Below are 19,556 nucleotides of genomic sequence, written 5' to 3'. Positions count from 1 at the left end.
ACACGGGTGCTTAAGCACTACCAACAGAAAACAACCATGACATAACCACCACTCAGCACTAACACTTCACCATTACTGATGAGCCACCATCCCAAATACATTAAGAAAAGTTTATATAGGAGCAAAGCTACAGCAGGGTCCTGGCATCTGCTACTTACACAAATTTTATGCTACAGTTCAATGTCAGTTCTGACTCCTCCAGCTTGTGTTTATGGTTGGTGTATGGCAGTGTCCTTTCTGCAGCCTGAAACCCAACACACACTCCCACATAACAGCATCAGCTGGAGGAATGCGGGAAGGCTGGGACTCAGCTCCTCCCTTGGCCTCAGGCTTTGGACCACCAACCTTGAGGAACAGGCTGAAGGAGACCTGGCTCCTAAACATCAGCAGGTTTGTGGCTAATGGCAAAGCATCTCCCATTAAGGTCACTTTGTTTCCAATCCGCAGATAAATCCAGAGACCTATCCCTCCTGTTTTTGAAGGAAACTGTTGCTTCCCAGAAGCTATCATGACGCTAGCAGATAGGATAAACAAAAGGAGAGATATTCTTGTCTGGCCTCAACCAGCAAATTATTGGGGGAATTTTGCAAACAACTTTATAAAAAGGCTCAAGTACTTCTCTGATTAGTCACTTATACTTTTTATTTATTTGTAATGTATTCAGAAAACAGGAATAAAGAGGTTTCCTAGGAAGCAAGGGGAGTAGTAAGGTTGCAGAACATGAAACAGATGCATCTAATTGTGAGTCACCAGCATCCTAGGAAATATCACTCCCTCTACTAACATTTATTTGAAATCTACTATGAAATCATCCCTATCCCACACCAGAGCCCTTCTGGTGCCCAAATATTTTGCAGTTCTGCCAGTGATTTGGACCCAGTGATATTAAACTGAGCCATGGTGGACATTGGGTCTGTGAATACCTCTGTTGCTTTCCCTCTTTCCTCTGAGAAGAGGACAGTTGGTTTTTTTTTTTTTGCTAAGATCCTGTTCCAGTGGCCAGGGTAGCTGTACTCAACCTCATCAGTGGTACTGGGGATCGAATCACTGTGTCTGTGCTCCAGAGTCAACCCTGACATGCTATTCCACACCTCATCAGTGAATGCCCCATTTTTGTTTTGTCTGTTCTGCAAAAATAATCAGATTTTCATTACTTACTGAGTAAAATCCCTGCAGAGCCAGGTGAAAGCAAAGTTTCCAAAGAGACATTTTGGCTAACAGCTGCCTGGGGAACACCAATTTCATTTAAAACTTCTCTACCATGCCAAAAATAGCATGCCGAAGACTTTCTCCATAAAAAACTAAATTAATCTTACCTTCTTTTGCTCCGTAAAATGACTTGGGTAAAAGTTGTGCATATTCAGAGCTATGACATTAGCTGTTAAACAACACAGAACGGTTTAATCTTTTATAACCTCTCACACAGAAAGCAAAAGAAGCCTTATAGCAAACTCTGCACAGATCAAAAGATTAAGTTACAAGTACATGGGATCCTGGCTGAAATATGGTTTAGACATTATTCACTATTAAACTAACTGAAGGTGTTCTGTACCAGATTTTCACCATCTTCTGTCCAGCTGTCCTTGGTTTTCACCCAAAAGGGATGCAGCGAGCTCCATCTACAGGGATTCTGGGCATATGCCACCTCGAACTTCCCAAAAACACAGGCAAACTCTTCCTGTTGCTTTATACTTTAGTGAGAGCCAGATTATTGTCTGCCAGCAATAGGCCTCACACCGGACGTGACCTAAAACTGAGGATGAAAGATACACAAAGGAGTTAAAAGAGTTTTCCTCATGTCACTGCTAGGAAGAAGCTATTGATTTAACAGTTTGGTTATCTAAAAGCTTTTAACCTGGACTCTTCTGCCTGAACTTTTGACACTGTATTCTTTCTGTGGGAGTCATGCCTCACTGTTCATTTTGCTCAGGTTATAATGAACAAGAACTAATTTTCCAGTGTCCAGGGACCTGGAACATCTAAAAAGTTGGATCCTGAAACACTGAAATTGTTGAGTCCCAGTTAACTAAAACACTGAAGTCCAAAACTCTTTATCATTAGTGCTTAAAATTATCTCTAAATTGTGGTGGTAGGGTTTTGTCATACAGCGAGGTAGCAAGCCCCAGAAAACTCTCCAAACCACCCACTATCCCCACAAACCCACAGAAAACTCACTGACCCACCCACCCTCCTACTGGCATAAAGCACTCACTAACATTTCCAGATTGATCTGAACAGAATAAAAACAAAGTGACTCCACAGCTTGTACTTGCAAAAGGTAGCAAGGAGTTAAACACAAAAATACATAATTTTCTTGGAAGAAAACTTGCCAGATTTAGAATTTCTGCAGCAAAACTGCACTGAGTCTGCGGTCAGGAACAACAGGAATTCTCTACAGGAGCCTGACTTCCACCTTGCTGTTGTTTCCAGTTTTTGATTCTGATTCATAGCCTTGGATTTCTTGGAGGACCATGTGTTTTGGAAAACCTGTCAGAGGCAATTAATTGATGGACTAATGGCAGTAGAAGAAAAATACTGCAGCAGCTGCTTTAACAGATGCTTCTTCAGAAACATTTTAATCCTTGTGATATGACACATTTTTCTAGATTTTTTGCTTTTACTTCAGTATAACTCAGAAAAAGCAAGAAAAAGTTAGCAAATATTAGAACAGCTCCTAAGATACGGCCAGTCTTTGCTCTGCTGTTATGCTCAGTGCTACATTACTTCTTCTAAGACAAGAAAGTGTAAGAATCACAAGTTTTGGGATTCTTGACATCAAATACTCCTTGTATATGCAACTAAGCAAAGACACATTGAGGAAAATCTTAGATTAGATTAAGAACTCCTCATCAGGTATACTTCCATCAGAAGAGAAACAGTAGAACATAAATTTCCTGGATGGAGGGCTCAAAAATTTTAAATGGGATGTATCCCAGGACATGAAAACAGAAAGGGGAAGAAAGAAAATCATGATGGACAAGATTCTTTTATGTTCCCAGCTAAGTTATTCACCTCAATGCAGGGATAGAAAGAGAATTTTAGGATCCACAAGAATATCAAACTAGACAGTCTAAGTCTCACTGAGCATTAAAAAAGCTCACTGGATTTTAGTATTTCCAGATTGTCCAAAACTTATGCCTGAAGAAAATTATATCAAAGTCCTCAAAAAAAAAAACCCTGAAAATGTTGTATAAAAATAAATTTATTTCTCAATAGTGGAAACGGATTTATTCAATATCTACAGCACTCATGGAGATTCTCTTCCTTAAGAGAGAAAGAGAAGACGTATCTTCAGGAACCCACCATGATAACATGTGGATGACAGTAAGATCAAACACTATGGGAAGAAATCCCCTAATTAAGTTGAATATTATAGGTGGGCTTTGAAATATTTTATATTAACTTACAGACATAAAAAATTACATTTATGGTTTTATATCCTGTGCCAATATTCCCCTCTCTTTCAGAGTCTTTTTTGCTATGCTAAGTTTGAGTGTTTGGAATCTGCATTCCCGATGAACTGTTCTTGGATTCTGCTGGAACCAAGAGTGCATATATCCATTGTAGAAGTCAACTGCTGTAAGCTTCTTCTTTAAAACGACTGTTTTGATTCCAACCCAGCCTTCCTAAATATAAAAACAAAACAAAAAAAAGGCAGTAAGCTCCTTCCATGTTTAAAGCTATCTTTAGCTTCCATAGGCTGGCTTACAGAATACATTTTAATCAATGTCATCAGGCTTACAAGTCAAATTCTTGCTTGCAAATGTGCAAAGCCTGATAATGGAAATTAAAACTTTAAGGTATCAAATAAAATATCTGGTGCTGAACTAAACTAGTACAGAAACTAATAATGGACAATTAAGACAAAAGTTACGCACCACACAAATACTAAAAACCTCATCTTTAGTGCAGTGAATATAAAACAAATAGGGAAAACCTACCTTGCAGCGAGCTATCAATGTTTGGGACATTTTATGGAACAGCACTGAACCAGGAACAACTTCACAGTCATTCTGTATTTGATCTAAAAGCAAAGAAGGATCATCTGCATTTTTATGCCAAAAAGTACACAAAATGTTTGAACCACTTCTGTTCCTTTGAAGCATAATAACCATCTTAAGTCACTGTTTTGCTGAAAAATATTTTATTGTATTCTGTGTTTTATTATAACCAAATGAACAGAAACAATCAGAACAGTCATTCTCTGGCACTACGCCATATCTGATCCATAAACACTCACTAAGCCCTGATCAGTCACACAATTTGGCCCACATGGCACTCACATTCTTAAAGAATATGGTTTAAAAATTTTAATAATTTAAGAGTAAATACCAGAAAAAACAGGGATATTATCCACTTCCACAAAATCCAGGAGTTTAACAGTAGTACCCTTCCAGAGTGTCTGCAAAGGAAACTGGAAACAGAAACAGATGACACATTCAGAATATTTTCACATTTCCAGGCTATTTTTTCCTCAGGCAAAATACTTGTGATAATAACATTAAGGGAAAATTTAGCTATATGTCTAGATAGGAGATTTTCCTTATCAGACTTAGTTTTCCTGACCCTTCCTCAACTCAAACCATTAGTCTACGCAGAATGAGTTAAACAATTAGCTACAACAGCTCTTCACTGTGGCTGTCTGCACTGTTTACTGCCATGCAGAGATGTCACTGTAGCATTCCAAACCTCCTCAAATACACCAGGGAAAATCTCAGAGCTAAGGAAACAATATACAATTTTTGAGCTGATTTCACACTTGGGATCAAGTCCATGAAAATTCTCCTGCACATTAATTCCACCTCTAATGACAAACTACCAGGATTTTAGAACACATGCAAGGTTACAGAGGCTAAAATAACTAAAACTGAGATATAGTGATTAGTTAAAATATCTACACCAAACTCAGCCATGCTATAGGACAGAAAAGGGTTCAAAAAAATCCAGTCTCACCATACTTCCTATTGCACGATGCAGTTGAATTATTTGTGCAGCTGTTTGCTCTTCCCATTTTATACAACTCTTCGCTACAGAGATTTTAGGAGCTGTGGGGAAAAGAGAAATTAGAAGAGTTATTTTGCTTTACATCTTTTAGCAAACTGCTGTACTACTTTATCTTATTTTAAACCTCACTTTTTCGTGACTAATAGTGGGTCTACCATCCAGCCAAGGTACCTCAGACAAAAACTGGAGAAAAGATTTTCTAAACACCTCAATTTGGATTATTTTTTACTCTCAGTTGTTCTCTTTATTTACCCATTGCACTGCAAACTTGTATCATGCTTTTAAGTACAGTTCTAACCCTTCTGTCTGCATTACAACAATGAAGAATAACAAACTCAGATCTTGTGACATCAAAAGAGATTTTGATATTGTACAAGTAACTGGAAAAAAAAATAAGTCTGAAGAATTCTGAAGCATTTTTCTCCTGCATGACTTTTTTAAGCCAGAGAAGGTGGTGAAGAGAGCATATTGAGAAACGAATCTTAAAAAAACACAATGCAGTATGGCAGGAAACTTTAATTTTCCTGCTGATAAAGGAAAAAATGAACAAGTCACAATGAAAACAATGTGTACCTACCAAACGTTACTCCTTCTTTTGGCTGCTCTTTTTTATTTTTTAAACTTTCAGGTAAATTTTTCAAAACTGCTAACAGCTGCAAAATTAAATTTTGAACAGAGTATTAGTCAAGATAACTTTAAGCAATAATAAACAAAGTAAAACTTAATTTTTCAACAGTGAAACTGTCATGTGAGCTTTTAGAAAATTGACTCAGTATATTCAGAAAATGCATATCCTTGACACAGAGACAGTAAAGACATCGTTCCCACTGAGTCACAATTATAAAACTCAAGGGTTTTTTTTTTTTATGGATGATCACTTCTCTGATATCAATCCCAGAACAGGACAAAAGCTGACTATTAAAATAAAAAAGCAGACATTCATTTAAAAGAAAGAGCCTGCACTGTTTCCACAGACAGCATTTGGGTTCTTCACTGAATAGAAACACAACAGCAACACACAGGATTGACACTGACAACTGATCACAGACCACTGAGCTCTCCTCTCAGCAAGGCAAAGTGCTCACAAACACCAAGTTTCACATCCTCCTCCTCCGAAGCTTTAAGCCAGCTCAGAACAAGATTAGTAAGAATTCTGTTTGCACATGTTAAAAGCAAAGTACCAGTCAGAAGTGACACAGCTGGCAGGACTTTACCATGTTTGCACCCATCTTTGCCAACATCCCTTCCAGCTCCTGTGCTGTACAGCGGGGAGGAACAGCAACCTCTTCTTGCTTAATAATTGGACCTACATCAAACCTGCAAGGTAGGAAACAAAACTTACTGGAGAAGCTGAAGCTTAATTAGTAGTTAGAAAGTCTGCATTCAAAACATTAGCTCAGTTACTAATTATCCTTTTTTTATCCTCTCTAAAACTATTTTTCATATGTCATTTCACATTATCAAATGTTTGGTTCACAAGACAACACAAGGAAGAGAATCCTAATCTTGGCAGCAAGATTCTCCTCAGCAAGCTGAGACTGATGTGAACACACAATTTACAGTTCAGAACATGAGATCTAAGAAGAAACAACTTGAAATCCTTAAGATGAAATTTGCTTCACACTTTCCTGAGATCTATTATTAGACAAGCATCCAAGAAAGAAAACTAGAATAATGTATTTTCACAAGCCTTTTAAGCCAAAGCTTGGGCTGAAACTAAAATATATAATCATCCTCATGTCTAGACAGGCAATTTCTTGTCTTCTGTCCACTTGCAGGACGTTACAGGTGACTCTGAAGTCTGAAAACCAGATCTTTTCTGTCATGTCATACCAAGCCTATTGATAAAGCCGTGTGACTGCTCTGTGTCTGTTCCCTGTGATAATGCTAAGAATTAGAAAACAGGCCTGGAGTTCAAATTGCACACTTATTAAAATACTGTAATTGTGGCAAATCTCATACAGTTAGATGAACATTTTTAAGTGTTTCAAACTTTAAAATTAATCACATACATTAAAAAAAAAAATCATGGTTCTGTAGAATGAGTTAAATGATGACTTCAGCAGGGGTTATTTAAAGTTCTGAGAGGCAAGAGCAACGGTGAGTCGTCTGCAAAGCACACCAAACCTACTTTTTTGGTCTTATTTCCATAATTGTCACCCCAGTCACCTTATCACCATGAAGCACCGTGTGGACTATGGGTGCAGGACCACGCCATCGTGGGAGACAGCTGGGATGGACATTCAGCACACCACTGGAAAGAAATATTCACAAGTTAGAATACGAATGGTACCTGAAACATACCTAAGTGGAGTGCAACCTATATGACAGTGAAACTACTATCTGCTCATACGTTCTCACGCGTTACTGGCTTAAATACGCACTTGAAGGAAAATTCACACCATATAAACTTCAGTTTCTCAGCGAACACAGAAAGAGATGTGAGGAATAAAGGCAAACATTCTGCTGAATATTTGCATAAATTTACATCCATGTGTCAAAGAACACTGAATTTCACAATGACAGCAATAGGGCTCAGGCTAAGCATATGAACCCAGGGAAGCTGACCTCACTTACTACAAGTCACAGATGCTGCCTCAAAATAAGAGTGCAGCTTTGGTAACGAAGCAGTGACAGATGTCCTGTCCACACACTTACTATGGGAACTGCAGAATGAGCTCCTCGCTTAGAAGACGTCCAAAAGATGCCACCACACCCACATCAAACTGCCCCGCGGGTCCCGTGTGTGGCCACTCGTGCACAGGCAGCTGGAGCTCCCTGGCACAGCTCCTCACGGGCAGCTCCCCGGGCAGGCGGAAGGGCAGGGTCACCACCTCCAGCCGGGACACGAGCGAGCCCTCGCTGGGCTCCCTGGGGTGGACAAGGTGTTGAAGGCGTCGTGCAGGTAAACTGAGGCGAGGGCTGGGTCACCTCTACCCCTCGCTCTGTCCTTCTGCCAATCCCCACAGTCTCTGTGATCCTGGTCCCTGTCCCAGGCTCAGGCTCCTTCCCGCTCCCTTCTCTGCCATCCTCCCTGCCCAACCCAGGGTCCCTCCCGCGCGACTCCACCTCATCCCTCAATAACCTCTGAGCCTCATCATCACCAGCCCTCATCTCCCATCTCTCGGTGCCCACCCCTCTCTCACCCTCCCCAGCCCTTGCCGTGTCCCCTCAGGCTCTGTGCCCCTCAGAGTTCATCCCCCGCTCAGGCTCCATCTCTCCCCTTCAGGGTCCATCTCCCCCTCAGGCTCCTCCCTCACGTCCCCGTCTCCCGGGTCCCCTCTGCCTCTCTCTCCCGGCCCTGTCTCCCCTCAGACGCCCTCTCCCCCGTGCCCGGGCGGTACCCGGCGGCCCGCAGGGCTCGCAGGGCGGTCACGGCGAAGCGGTCGGTGCCGAAGAACAGGACCCGCCATGGCGGCCCCGCCGCCCTCACGCCCCCGCGCCAGGCGCGCAGCACCCGGGCCCGCATCGCGGGGCTGCCGCCGCGCGCGGCGATGACGCAGCGGGACCCGCCCCACGGCAGGGCCGCCCTCAGGGCTGAGGCGGCGCCGCCGTGGTCGTAAAATCTTAGAATTATCGGCGAACCTGCGTTGGAAGGGATCCAAAAGGATCATCGAGTCCAACCTATTATTGGGGTGTCCTGCCCTGCGCAGCACACCCCAATAATTCCACCTTGTGCCGGAGAGCGTTGTCCGAACGCTTCTTGAGCTCTGACAGGTCGTGACCATTCCCTGGGGAGCCCCTTCCAGTGGCCGCTCTGAAAACCTTTTCCTGACATCCAGCCTAAATCTCCCCGGGCTCATCTTTATGTCGTTCCCTTGAGTCTTGTCACTGGTCACGAGAGTGAAAAGAGCAGTGTCTGCCCTTCTGCTGCCCCTCAGGAGGATGCTGAGGACCACAATGAGTGACAAAACAAGTGCCTTCAGTGCTTCTCATACAGTTTCCCTTCCCCATCCTCGTGGCCTCCTTTGGACGCTCTCTAAGAGCATAGTGCCTTCATATTGTGGTTAGCCTGGAGAAGACTGACAGGGGATCTCGTTAATGCATAAAAATATCTCCTAGGGTGCTAAGATGCTAGTGCAAGGTTCTTTTGGGTGGTGCTCAGCAACAGGATGAGGAGCAGTGTCCATAAATTAAAACACAAGAAGTTCCATCTCAGCATGAGGAAGATCTTTATGTTGAGGGTGGCAGAGCACCGAGACAGCTGCCCAGAGAGGGTGTGGAGCAAATGTTCCAAACCCATCTGGACACGTCCTGCTGTGTCCATGCTCCGCATGCCTTGGCAGGGGGTTGGACTGGGTGATCTCCAGAGGTCCCTTCCAGCCCTGACAATTCCATGATCTTGGTAAGGAGTGGTGGAAGCCATCAGGGCGGCCTTCGGGGTCTGTGCTGCTGATGGCTCCGGCCCCACAGTGTCGATGCTCCTGAGTGGTGTCACCCGTGGCCCCTTAACCCTGACAGGCATTGTCCATGCTGCCTCAGTGCAAAGATAATGCAGAAGAACATCAGGGATTGAAAGGGGTGTTGACCCCACAGCCACTGACCCGGCTCTGACAGCATTTGAAAAACAGAGTTCAGTTTCTGACTCCATGGACAGCTTCATTTTAACAGTGACAGTAACTCAAAGAATGTTTTCTTGTAAACTATGGGGTCAGAATCACCACTTAAAGAACTGTCTCCTCCCATAACGTAAGTATGAAAATATTTTATCATTCTGCTAAGTACATTCTTTCTCCCCATGGGAAGATGTTTTATTTGTGTAGCTTTTAATGTAAATCACATACACAAATTCCCTGCACATCTAAATCACAGTCTATCCTACAATCTTTGACACTAGGAATTTCTGCAGCATGGGGTATGTCTATATGTCCTATATGCCAGTGTCTATATGTCCTATATGCCAGTGGAAATATGTAAATTACTTGGAAAATGATGGCAGAATTTTATGTCGGATACATGAGGGAAGGATCAATAAAAAAAGTGAAATTTTGTGCCACACTAAGCAGTGCTGTATATATTCCTTCCCTTTTTCCATCCCATCATTAGGGTTTTCTTCTCTCAGACATTGAAGATGCCATTGTTTCCTGTGGTGGTAATAAGGAGAAAAGAATGAAAAATTGCTGTTACTGGTAAAAAAAAAACCAAAAAAAGAGTCAGGCCATCCTAACTGGGGTGCTTACAATCCTGCACCCTGAGAAAAGGAGAATATGCTACCAAATACTGAGGTAATTTCCTAATCAGTATGCAAAAATCAAATGCTCAAAAAACTTTACAAACCTCTATTAACTGGGGAGTCCCATGAAAATACTTGGTTTAGTCACAGGCAGTACACGTCAACTCTGCTCACCTCATCTTAGTGCTTACATGAAAGGTTATAGTAAAAATAGAATATAAACAAGAGGCTAGCAAGGATGAAGGAATGGCTAGTGCTTGAGAAGAGATTAAAGCCCCAGCGTGGTTCATGTTGGAAGGTGGCTTGGAAAGAAGGGAAGGTGAACAGTCTGACTTATCATAAACAGGGAACAATTCGTCATTGCACAATAACTAAGTGATTACAGGCACTCATGGCTGTCAGGCCCCAAATGCGAGGAGCACTGTTCAGCACAGAGTGTAATTTCAGGCCTTATCTCTGATGGTGAAAAATTTGACCTCATAATATCTCAGATGCTGAAAAATACTCATGGTTTCCAGAGGCAGTGAGGGCGATTGCTGGAAGAAAGGCTGGAAGGAGATGTCCTGCGTGGTGACCGCAAATACCAGTTCTCTGAGGTCTTGGGTGAAGCCCTGGATTCATCACCGACACTTCAGAAAGGCCAGGGATGTACGTGTATGTCGGGATTGCCCAAAAGTTGTGGGTTTGAACCCAGAATCCAGCTGCTGCTCAGTGTTAATTTCCAGGTATCAGATCCAGGCACTGAACATGTCACCGTGTGTTGAGTTTCACCTGCTGTTCCTCCAGGACTTAAGCCCAGAGATGGATTCTCACTTCTGGCTGTAGTTAAGGCTCCTGGAAATGTTGTAACTCCATGCTGAGCTTTTGCCAGACATATGCACAAAGTGATTAAAGTTTCATTTGCAGTGAGTTTTTGAAGTGGACTTAAATTCCCTCTAGTACACTTGCTCCCACGTAATTCATCCTTGGCTCTGCTATGACAGCACATTTCAAACACATTATGGCTGTTATTCATTATTATGCCTTCAACGCAGTGTTCCTGAATTTTAACTGAAGATTTATTTTGATATAAATTTTTTCAGAATGAAAGCAACTATCTACTTGTTTCACAAAAATTAAAAAAAAAAAAAATCTGGCTTTCCTGCTGCATTTGAACTCTGCTTTTCTACATGGAAAGAAAAAAACCTCCAACCCTGAATGTTTAGTTATTCTGTAACCAGGCATTTCAGGTCAAAGACACTGAAGGGATCAAAAAAAGATAAGCAAAATTAAAACACCAAGGTCAGACAAATTCTTCCCAAGAAGAGTGAAGACAAATCCAAGGAGGAAACAACACAAATCAGATCTTATCTCCACTTTGCTTCCTGGCCAAAGACGCTGAAAGTGTCTCCAAGAAGTAAAAAAATATCTCCCATTAACCAATGCCAGTGTTGTCAGGAGAGACACCGAATCAAATATACCCTTGCTGGAGAGGAGCACTCCTGAGCACGTCTGTGGTTCTCTGGAAAAGGAGAGGATTACTGGGCACAAGAGCCAACTTTAACCAGTGGGGAACTGGTTTTATTTCTGTGTACATCATGCTGAGTCCTAAACATATCTCAGCCACCTACCTGCATCCTGACCCTGGATATATACATCAAGCCATGTAGAAAATTGGGATGAAAAGTAACTTTCTGGGGTTTTGCAGTCACCATCCTTATGTTGCAGTCACCTCTTCACCATGGCCAGTGTCTCCATCCCTCTACTCATAGATTGTTCTGCAGGGGCCAAGTGTCTTCTTTGTGCTTTCCCAAGGCCAGAGGGTTTGATTGTGAGACCACTTACTGCCCTATCCCTTTCCCTGGCAACAAAAAAGCTCCCAAAGATGCTAGAAAAGTGTTCCCCACTGTGGTGGCACTTCTAAAAAGATCCAGCTGGAATTGAGAAGGAAACACAGCACGATTTACCATGTGGTGGGATGTCCTGCCTGGACATGCCTCCAGCAGCAGGGAGCAGCTCTTGTTTCCTGAGGGATGCATTTCTGAGCTCTCATCTGATCGCTGCCAGGCTGAGGCTGAGCAGTGAAACATCTCTGTTTGGGGAGCACACGTCTGCTGGGTGATATTTCACAGGGGCTGCCCAGGGAAACCCTGGATGTGAGATGGGATTCAAAGGATTAATCACAATGGAACAAAGCTTCAAAGATCATAGAATCATAGAATGGCCTGGGTTGGAAAGGACCATAAAGATCATCTCATTCCAATATCCTTGCCATGGGCAGGGACACCTTCCACTAGACCAGATTGCTCCAAGCCCTGTCAAACATGGCCTTGAACACTTTATTTCAAGCTGAGAACCTCCAAGAACAGGACAAACATGTGGATACTATACCCACCACCTGCAGTTCAGCTGGAGCTAACCAGAGCTAGCTGTGTGTCCCAAGCCCATCGGTGAGATGCATCTCTCTTGCTTTGCAGTGTGCAGCTCCATCCATGAATCAGGTAGTTCAGGGGGGACGAATCCTCCTTTCCCAATGTGGCTGTCACAAAAAGTAGCACATTAGTCTGCAGAGCCTCTTAGCAGACTATTGACTTAGCCAGGCATTACCAGTACCTGTGAAACTGGGATGGCAAAATCTCTGACTGCTGCTTCAAGCTTTGCATGCAAAGTTGTTTGCTCTGGTAAGATGCTCTGACAGATTTAGAATGGCCATTTGTTGAAAAAAAAAAAAAAAAAAAAAAAAAAAAGGATAATATCTGCTTTATCAGGACATGCTTCCTGTATGCAATGAGGACTGAGCCAAGTGGAGTGAACATTACCATTTATTTTAACTGCAGGGTAACTTATTACTGAGTGTCATTCTACTCAGCATGCTCTTTTAATACTGATTATGCCAATAACTTGAGCAAATAAACTGGAAGTTGCTACAGCTCATTCTTTGGCAAAAGGTCATTCACCTCATGCTGTAAATAGTCCCACTAAAGAGGTGTGTTTTTTCAGGGGCTGGAGTGTACCTCACCTGTTGAACTGGCCTTCACACATGACTCAGGAGCAGAGTGAATCACAGCTCGTAGCATACCCAGAGCAGGAGCACAGGGAACCTTGTATCACACGGTGCTCGGAGGAGATGTCTTCGGATGACAGGGCTTAAAGAAGAAATGTAGCTTCCTCCCTGCTGGGAACTCCACGTTTCTGGTGAGTTAGCAGAGATTAACGGGCATTCCTGCTTCACTGGCTGCTGGGTTAATTTATAGCTATCTGTAAAGAAAGGCTGATTTATTTATTCCAGTTAGAAAGCTTGAATACTTGGAAATTTTTTGTGAAGGCAGAATTTTTAAAGAGAGACTGTCTGAAGAGCAAGTAAGAAGCAGGTTGAGGTAACTCCTGCATATTAAAGCAACCAAAGGAAAATGTGTAATATAACCTAGATTTGCTCTTTAGCTTTTTACTTTAGAGAGGTTAAAAAATAGCACAGACTGTCTTCTTGCCTTAATATTTTAAATAATAAACAATTCCTTGTGTTCCTTAATGGAGCTCAGACCTTAATGTACCTTTATAAACCATACCATCCATTTGCATGTCTGTGGTGTGACATTGTATATATATCCTCTATGAATCCCAAAAACAGGACATCCCACTTTAATACTCCATTTGAAATAACTGACCCATTTTAATGCAATCTGCTAAGATAGGACAACCACCAGAGAGAGTCTGGATGACAAGAGGAGAGTAATTTAAAAAGACTGATTTATTCTAAATGCATTGTCCCATACTGTATAGTGAGTTTTGAATATGGAGCCCAGAGGGACATTATCATCTCAACAGAAGCTGTACTTGATGGTCTTTCCAAAAGATTTCCCCCCATCTTTACTTAAACCAGTATAATACGTATCTAAAGACTTCTCATTTGCAGAATGAGGGCAAAATGTGTCTTAGTGAGCAACCTTGAATATCAGAGCTGACAAAAACCAAGCACAGGGTGGGCTCAGAGCACCACGTGCTGTGCCCTGGCTGCAGAGTCCACGTGCAGTTGTGGACGTGTGTGTTCCCACATGGCACAGCCAGCTTGCTGGGTTATGCCATCCTTTAGAGCACCAACCCCTCAGCTCTGCCTTCTGCATGTGATATGTCTCAGATCTTGAAGGGCTTCCATTATGAGAAAGGTTTTTACCATTTAAGTGCTGAGATCAATGCATAGAGCAAAAAGTAGTCCCTTGACATTTTCCTGTAATATCTTGAGATTTCATTGAATGCTAGCAAAGCCCACAGATCCACAGAAGGATTTGAAATAGCATTGTTGTGTGATTCTTTGTTCCTGAAATACATAATACTGTACAGATTTTCAGCTTTTGATGTTAAAATCCCATTTGCAAGAAGAAAGAAATTACAAAGACGTTCAGGAGTCAATATAAACTCAACACAGGTAAAATGTTTCTTGAGAGGCACTGGCCTCTTTGTTCTTTCTGCCTCCTTCCATACGAGCATAAAATGCATGAGCTCTCTCGCATTTGAGCTTCCCCCGTTGTACCCAAGCTGGGAAGCAACCTCAGAAAGGGTCTTGGGTGCCTTCAGAGGGAGAGGAGACCAAAGTGCACACTTGAAGTTGCAGAGGCCTGGATCTAAGGGCTCATCCCTGTCCATCAGCCACCAGAGTCACTGCTGAGATGTGCAGGCAGGGGAGCAATGGGGAAGAACATCCCCCACGCTGTCCCAGCTGGTCTCGTGGAGCAGTGCTTGCCCACACTGGGATGTGGGCAGCAGGGCAGAGCAGCTGTGTGGAGGGAGGCTGGAGGAGATGCCTTTAACAATCTCTTCCAGGCTGGAAGATCCAAACTCCTCAGAGCATGTCCAGCCCAGCTGTGGGAGTCACTGTTTTCTTACTGGGGAAGCTGGTGGTTTAGGCAGAATTCTGCTCAGCCTCCGCTGCAGTAGACACACTGACTTGAGAACACTTTGTTTTGTAGCTTTCATGAATGAAACTAATTTTGTTAATGTGATTTAGATGTAAAAGATCTCTAAAATAACAGAAGTTTTAAAGACTTTTACTTAAATGTCCTGTTAATGCACAATAACTGTCCATTCTGCTGCTGTGTTTTACCCACAAAGTTCTGGCCTCCCATGCCTGGGGAGATTTGGCTGCTGGTCACTACTTGATGAAGTAGTGAAGTACTTCGAGCAGCTTTCCAGCATCCCTGCTGTGCATAGACACCAGGAGGTAGCCCATAGCTTATGAAACACCTTAGGGGAAAATCAGCAACATGCTTGTCAAATATTCCTCTTCCAGCAAATGATTACTCAGAAGCCTTGCACAGCAAGATTTAACACATTCAAGTGCCACTTCTTATTAGGGTGTACCTGACTTGTAACTTATTTTCATTGGCACCAAGAACTTATTTCCTCCTTTGTGAGGGGTGATCCATGTAAATAAGCTAAAGGTTGCCTGGATGGAAGGGTAATTGGCACACCTAACTGCAGGGAGCAGCTTTACCCGTATTTTCTGAAATACAAAGTGGACCATGTACTTGAGAGTCCCCTCCTCAAAGAATTGCTAGCAGGTGGTTTTCTGGCAGCAGGGAGCAAGCCTGAATGCCTGGTTAGCTATAAAATGTGAACTTTGAATTGTGAAGACATTGAGAATGGGGGAGAAATAGTAGCAATCATTAGGTCTATAACCGACAGGACAAATGCTTCCCTGAGGAGTCAGCAACAGTGCTGTTGACACGCCTGGCACAGTGGAACATGCTTGGGAGCAAGTTTCAGACAGCACCAGGCCACACAGCAAAGGCAGGTAAAAGCTGGGAGTATCAGACTGACGTAAAAGTCTTCATATAATAATTAATGGCCTGTGGGGCCAGAATGTCTGAGGGATGCATGTGTGTTGTGGTGTCACTGACCTGCCAGTGGGTGATGGCCAGTGAGCACTGGGCTGGGGAGAGCCACCTCAACGCCTCACCAAATCAGAGTGGACAGCCAGGAACCCCTGCTCAGGGCAGGTCCCTTCCAAGGACACTGAAGAACTAATTCGGACAAGCAGCCATAAAAGTTGGATTGATGCCTCTAATAAATGAGGGACTAAAGGTCAAGGAGGACTTTCTGTTTCCCTGAGGGATGGGAGACACCGTAACCTCAATGGCAAGCCAGCCTTGCCTCCTCCTGGAGCTCAGCCTTCCACTTCCTCATCTCCACACCCATATTCTGCCATCCATGGGTTGGCAATAGGTTGTCACATGCAAAGTATATGTTCTCTAGAGATTATGGCAAGGGAGCAAGCAGGGAAGCTTTGTTAGTTGGGGAGGGGCTGGCTCACAGCAGCTGAGCTCACATCTGTACAGGTTCACCTCAGCAAGGCGTCCCACCCGGGCAGCAGATGCTGTGCCAGACCCCCTCTGCTGTCACCTTGGTGGTCCAGGGATTTCTGCACCCTGTCCTGGCAGGTCAGACTCACAATCTCAGGAGGAAACAGATGCTGAAGTACATGAGATCCCCTCTCTGAAAAGAGCTGGAGTAGGGAGGGGAATCAGATTCTCTCTCAGCTCCTTCGTTTCTCTGTATTTTGCAGGCATCTCCACACTGAAGAAATACTGTGAAGGCGTGATCCATCCCACCTGCATAAACAAATATGAAGTTCTTCTGGATAATCCCATTTTTCCTGCTGCAAGGTAGAGTCTTAGCTTAAAGGATAATGGTGTGGGTAAAGTAGGTCACATGTGCAAAGACCTTAACTTCCTAGAAATACAGTTTCTTTCTTTCTATGGGGCTATTTTCCTCAGTATACACCAGCAGCAGCCTGACTGAGCCAAGTAAAAAGTTGCACCCCAGTTCCACAACTGGGTGTCATTCCCATCTGCATTCTGTGTGTGTGTTCTGTGCTTGGGGTTGGCCACATTTATATGTTGGTTTCTTTGCAGACACTGAAGCTTTTTTGATAAAAAAAGCGAGAGTCAAGTTGTGTATACAAGCCAGCCTGATGAATAGGAATTTATTGCTGGAGGACTGCAGTCCAGAGTCAGATTTTGAGGACTGGTCTTGGCAAGGCAACTCTTTGGTGAATTGTGGCACACGGAGCTGCCTCTGCTTGGTGGGAGATGAGGAATGTGGAAAAGCCCAATCAGCATTCTGAAGTCTTTGCAGCCCTGCTGCCTCACCATAATGGGGTCTGCAGCCAAAAACACTCTTCCCTTCCCACTGCATGAGATCAGGCTCAGGGCTGAGTTCTGCCTGCTTGGAGAGATGTGCTGGGCAACCCTGGGAGTGAAGGGGAAGGCCACTTCCAGTCTGAAGGGCCGCAGTGACTATTGCATCTTTCTCTTTCCACCACAGCTGAGGCAGAGCACAAGTACCTCCCAACCACCCTGGCCAGCACACACGTGGACGAGCACACAGCAGGCAATGTTACCCTTCCACTGGGCTTGGAACTGGAACAGCTGGAGGAGCTGCTCTGGTTCTTCCGCAGAGAAGACCGTAAGTCCCATTGGTGCTCCTGGGCTGAGGCACAGTCCTTGGCTGTTAACTTTCTTGCCTAACAGAGATGCCTGAGGGCACTGCCTGAGGAGGTGATTTACCCCAGACACACAAACCCTCAGTCTTGCCTCTGGAATAAGGAGGCCATAGGTGAAGACAGTCAGGAGGCTTTGCTGAGATAGTGTCTCTGGGGTTCAGCCTCTTTCCAGGCAGAGCCTGCCAAAAGAGCAAAGGTCTCTTGTGATTTTGGCAGGGTGGAGGGAGCAGATTGACATAGCAGCAGGTCAGCGTCATGAGGATCAACTTCAAAGCTACAAAAATCAAGGACAGAGCATCTTGAGTGTCCTCAGAAAACCCCTGGCCAGGCTCTATGGGTCACACTGTGCTGCCTGCTAACACTGCCTCTCTGCTTTCCCTCAGCCTCAACATGGAATTATTCCGTTCTTGCACTTTCCCTCGCGACCATGATTTTGGGTCTTGTTCTTCTGACCATTAACATTGTGCGAAACAGGTGAGACAGGAAAATTTGAGAATCTTTTGGTGTGTGGTGGTGCCCTGAAAGCTTCCCAGGAAAGCAGACACAGAATTTTGATAGGGTAGGACAAGCCCTGAGTGATGGGGAGAAGAGCAAAGACAAACTCCCTTTGAACCATTTTTTGTTATAAAACCTTGCCTGATACCTGCTCACTTTGTGTTACTTGGAACAAGCCCCTTCTCTGGGCCCTGGATCGAATAAAGGTCTGCAGAGCTCTGCCCAGCCTAACAGGGCTGCTGGGAGGGAAGCGATGATAACTGTGGTGTGAGGTGCTCTCCCCTAAGTACAGGGGGTTTGGAGTAGGACTCCCAGCCTATCCACATCCCCACACAGTTTCCCGGTTGCTGCACGACCCCACAGCTGAGAAGCAACTCGCTGTTTGCTAGGGCGCGAAAACTTAGCACTGTGTCAGAGCTGCCGTCTTCAGACGAGAGAAGAGCTAACGCTGCGAGCCTGCCTCGCTCTCCCTCTAGTGATGGCCGGCTGCGTGCTGCTCCTGGCGTCAGGAGCTGGGTGCTCTCCAAGTGTGAATCCCACAGCTGTGTGTGCTCAAACACTTCAGAGCACTTACCTGGCACAGCTCACCTGGCGGCGTTTGCCCACAAGCAGCTGGCGTGTTCCAGGAACACGGTGTAAATTGATGGCTGTGACCCTCACCAGGCTGGGTGCCCTCAGATGTGGGCTGGGCTTGCTGCTTCACTCTGTGTGTCTTTGTTGTGCCTTCCCTGCAGGAAAAGGAAGATCCTTGTGAATGGAGAAGCAGCACAAACCACACAAGAAGCTGACCTCGATGCCAAGCAAGCCCTGATGCCTGTGCAGGAATACAGCCCGGCTGAGCCACTAAAGCAGCAGCCAGGGCCCCAGGACCAGAGACCAGGGGATGTGATGGTCCAGTGGAAGGACGGGACTGTCACGTCCCTGTACACAGAGATGTCTGAGGAGGCCATATAGTGGCAGCTGGAATCAGCCCATTTAGGCCTTAAGGAGGTTATCAGAATGTCTCAATTCACAGGGGTGCAAGTTTACAAATGCAGTTTAGCCTGGAGAAAGAAAAGGGTGAAACAAGAAAGCAGCAGAGTTGCACCTGCAGGAGGGGCTGTGGACTCAGCTCCTGCCTGGCTGGTGTTCCCCCACTGCTCTGGCTGTTTCCAGCCTTCCCTCCAGTGCCAGCTTCATCTCCTCCCTCAGGGGCTGAAGGGTAAAGCAGGCTAAAGGACCTGAGCCAGGGAAGTAAGTGGGAAGCTTGGCCTGCAGTCAGCCAGGGAAAGCACCCTCACATCCCATCAGGAAAACAGCAACACTGAAGCTGAGACATTTTTATTCTTTTCAGTATCCTCTTTATTAAAATACTTTCCAAAGTAGTTGATCAAAATGCCATATTGAATCTCTCTGTCGGTAAGGTCA

The 19,556-nt window shown here is 44.4% G+C and overlaps 2 protein-coding genes across 2 annotated transcripts; one reads left to right on the top strand and one right to left on the bottom strand.

Moving 5' to 3' along the window:
* Window positions 1–3,184: 3,184 nt before the first annotated feature.
* MTFMT (mitochondrial methionyl-tRNA formyltransferase) lies at window positions 3,185–8,473 on the bottom strand. Its single transcript, XM_053987871.1, has 9 exons — window positions 8,349–8,473; window positions 7,663–7,875; window positions 7,136–7,258; window positions 6,219–6,321; window positions 5,582–5,657; window positions 4,954–5,045; window positions 4,333–4,414; window positions 3,942–4,024; window positions 3,185–3,626 (listed from the first exon to the last, which is right to left on the bottom strand). The coding sequence occupies exons 1-9, from the start codon at window positions 8,471–8,473 to the stop codon at window positions 3,426–3,428; spliced, it is 1,098 nt and encodes a 365-aa protein (XP_053843846.1). The 3' UTR covers window positions 3,185–3,425.
* A 4,789-nt stretch (window positions 8,474–13,262) lies between these two features.
* SLC51B (solute carrier family 51 subunit beta) lies at window positions 13,263–19,513 on the top strand. Its single transcript, XM_053987877.1, has 5 exons — window positions 13,263–13,351; window positions 16,716–16,815; window positions 17,477–17,617; window positions 18,038–18,128; window positions 18,884–19,513. The coding sequence occupies exons 2-5, from the start codon at window positions 16,776–16,778 to the stop codon at window positions 19,101–19,103; spliced, it is 492 nt and encodes a 163-aa protein (XP_053843852.1). The 5' UTR covers window positions 13,263–13,351; window positions 16,716–16,775; the 3' UTR covers window positions 19,104–19,513.
* Window positions 19,514–19,556: the final 43 nt, after the last annotated feature.

This window comes from Vidua macroura, chromosome 12, assembly GCF_024509145.1.
Source record: "Vidua macroura isolate BioBank_ID:100142 chromosome 12, ASM2450914v1, whole genome shotgun sequence".
In the NCBI taxonomy this organism is placed as follows: domain Eukaryota; kingdom Metazoa; phylum Chordata; class Aves; order Passeriformes; family Viduidae; genus Vidua; species Vidua macroura.
The sequence above is the reverse complement of the archived record's forward strand: the minus strand, read 5'-3'. Positions and strand labels throughout refer to the sequence as shown.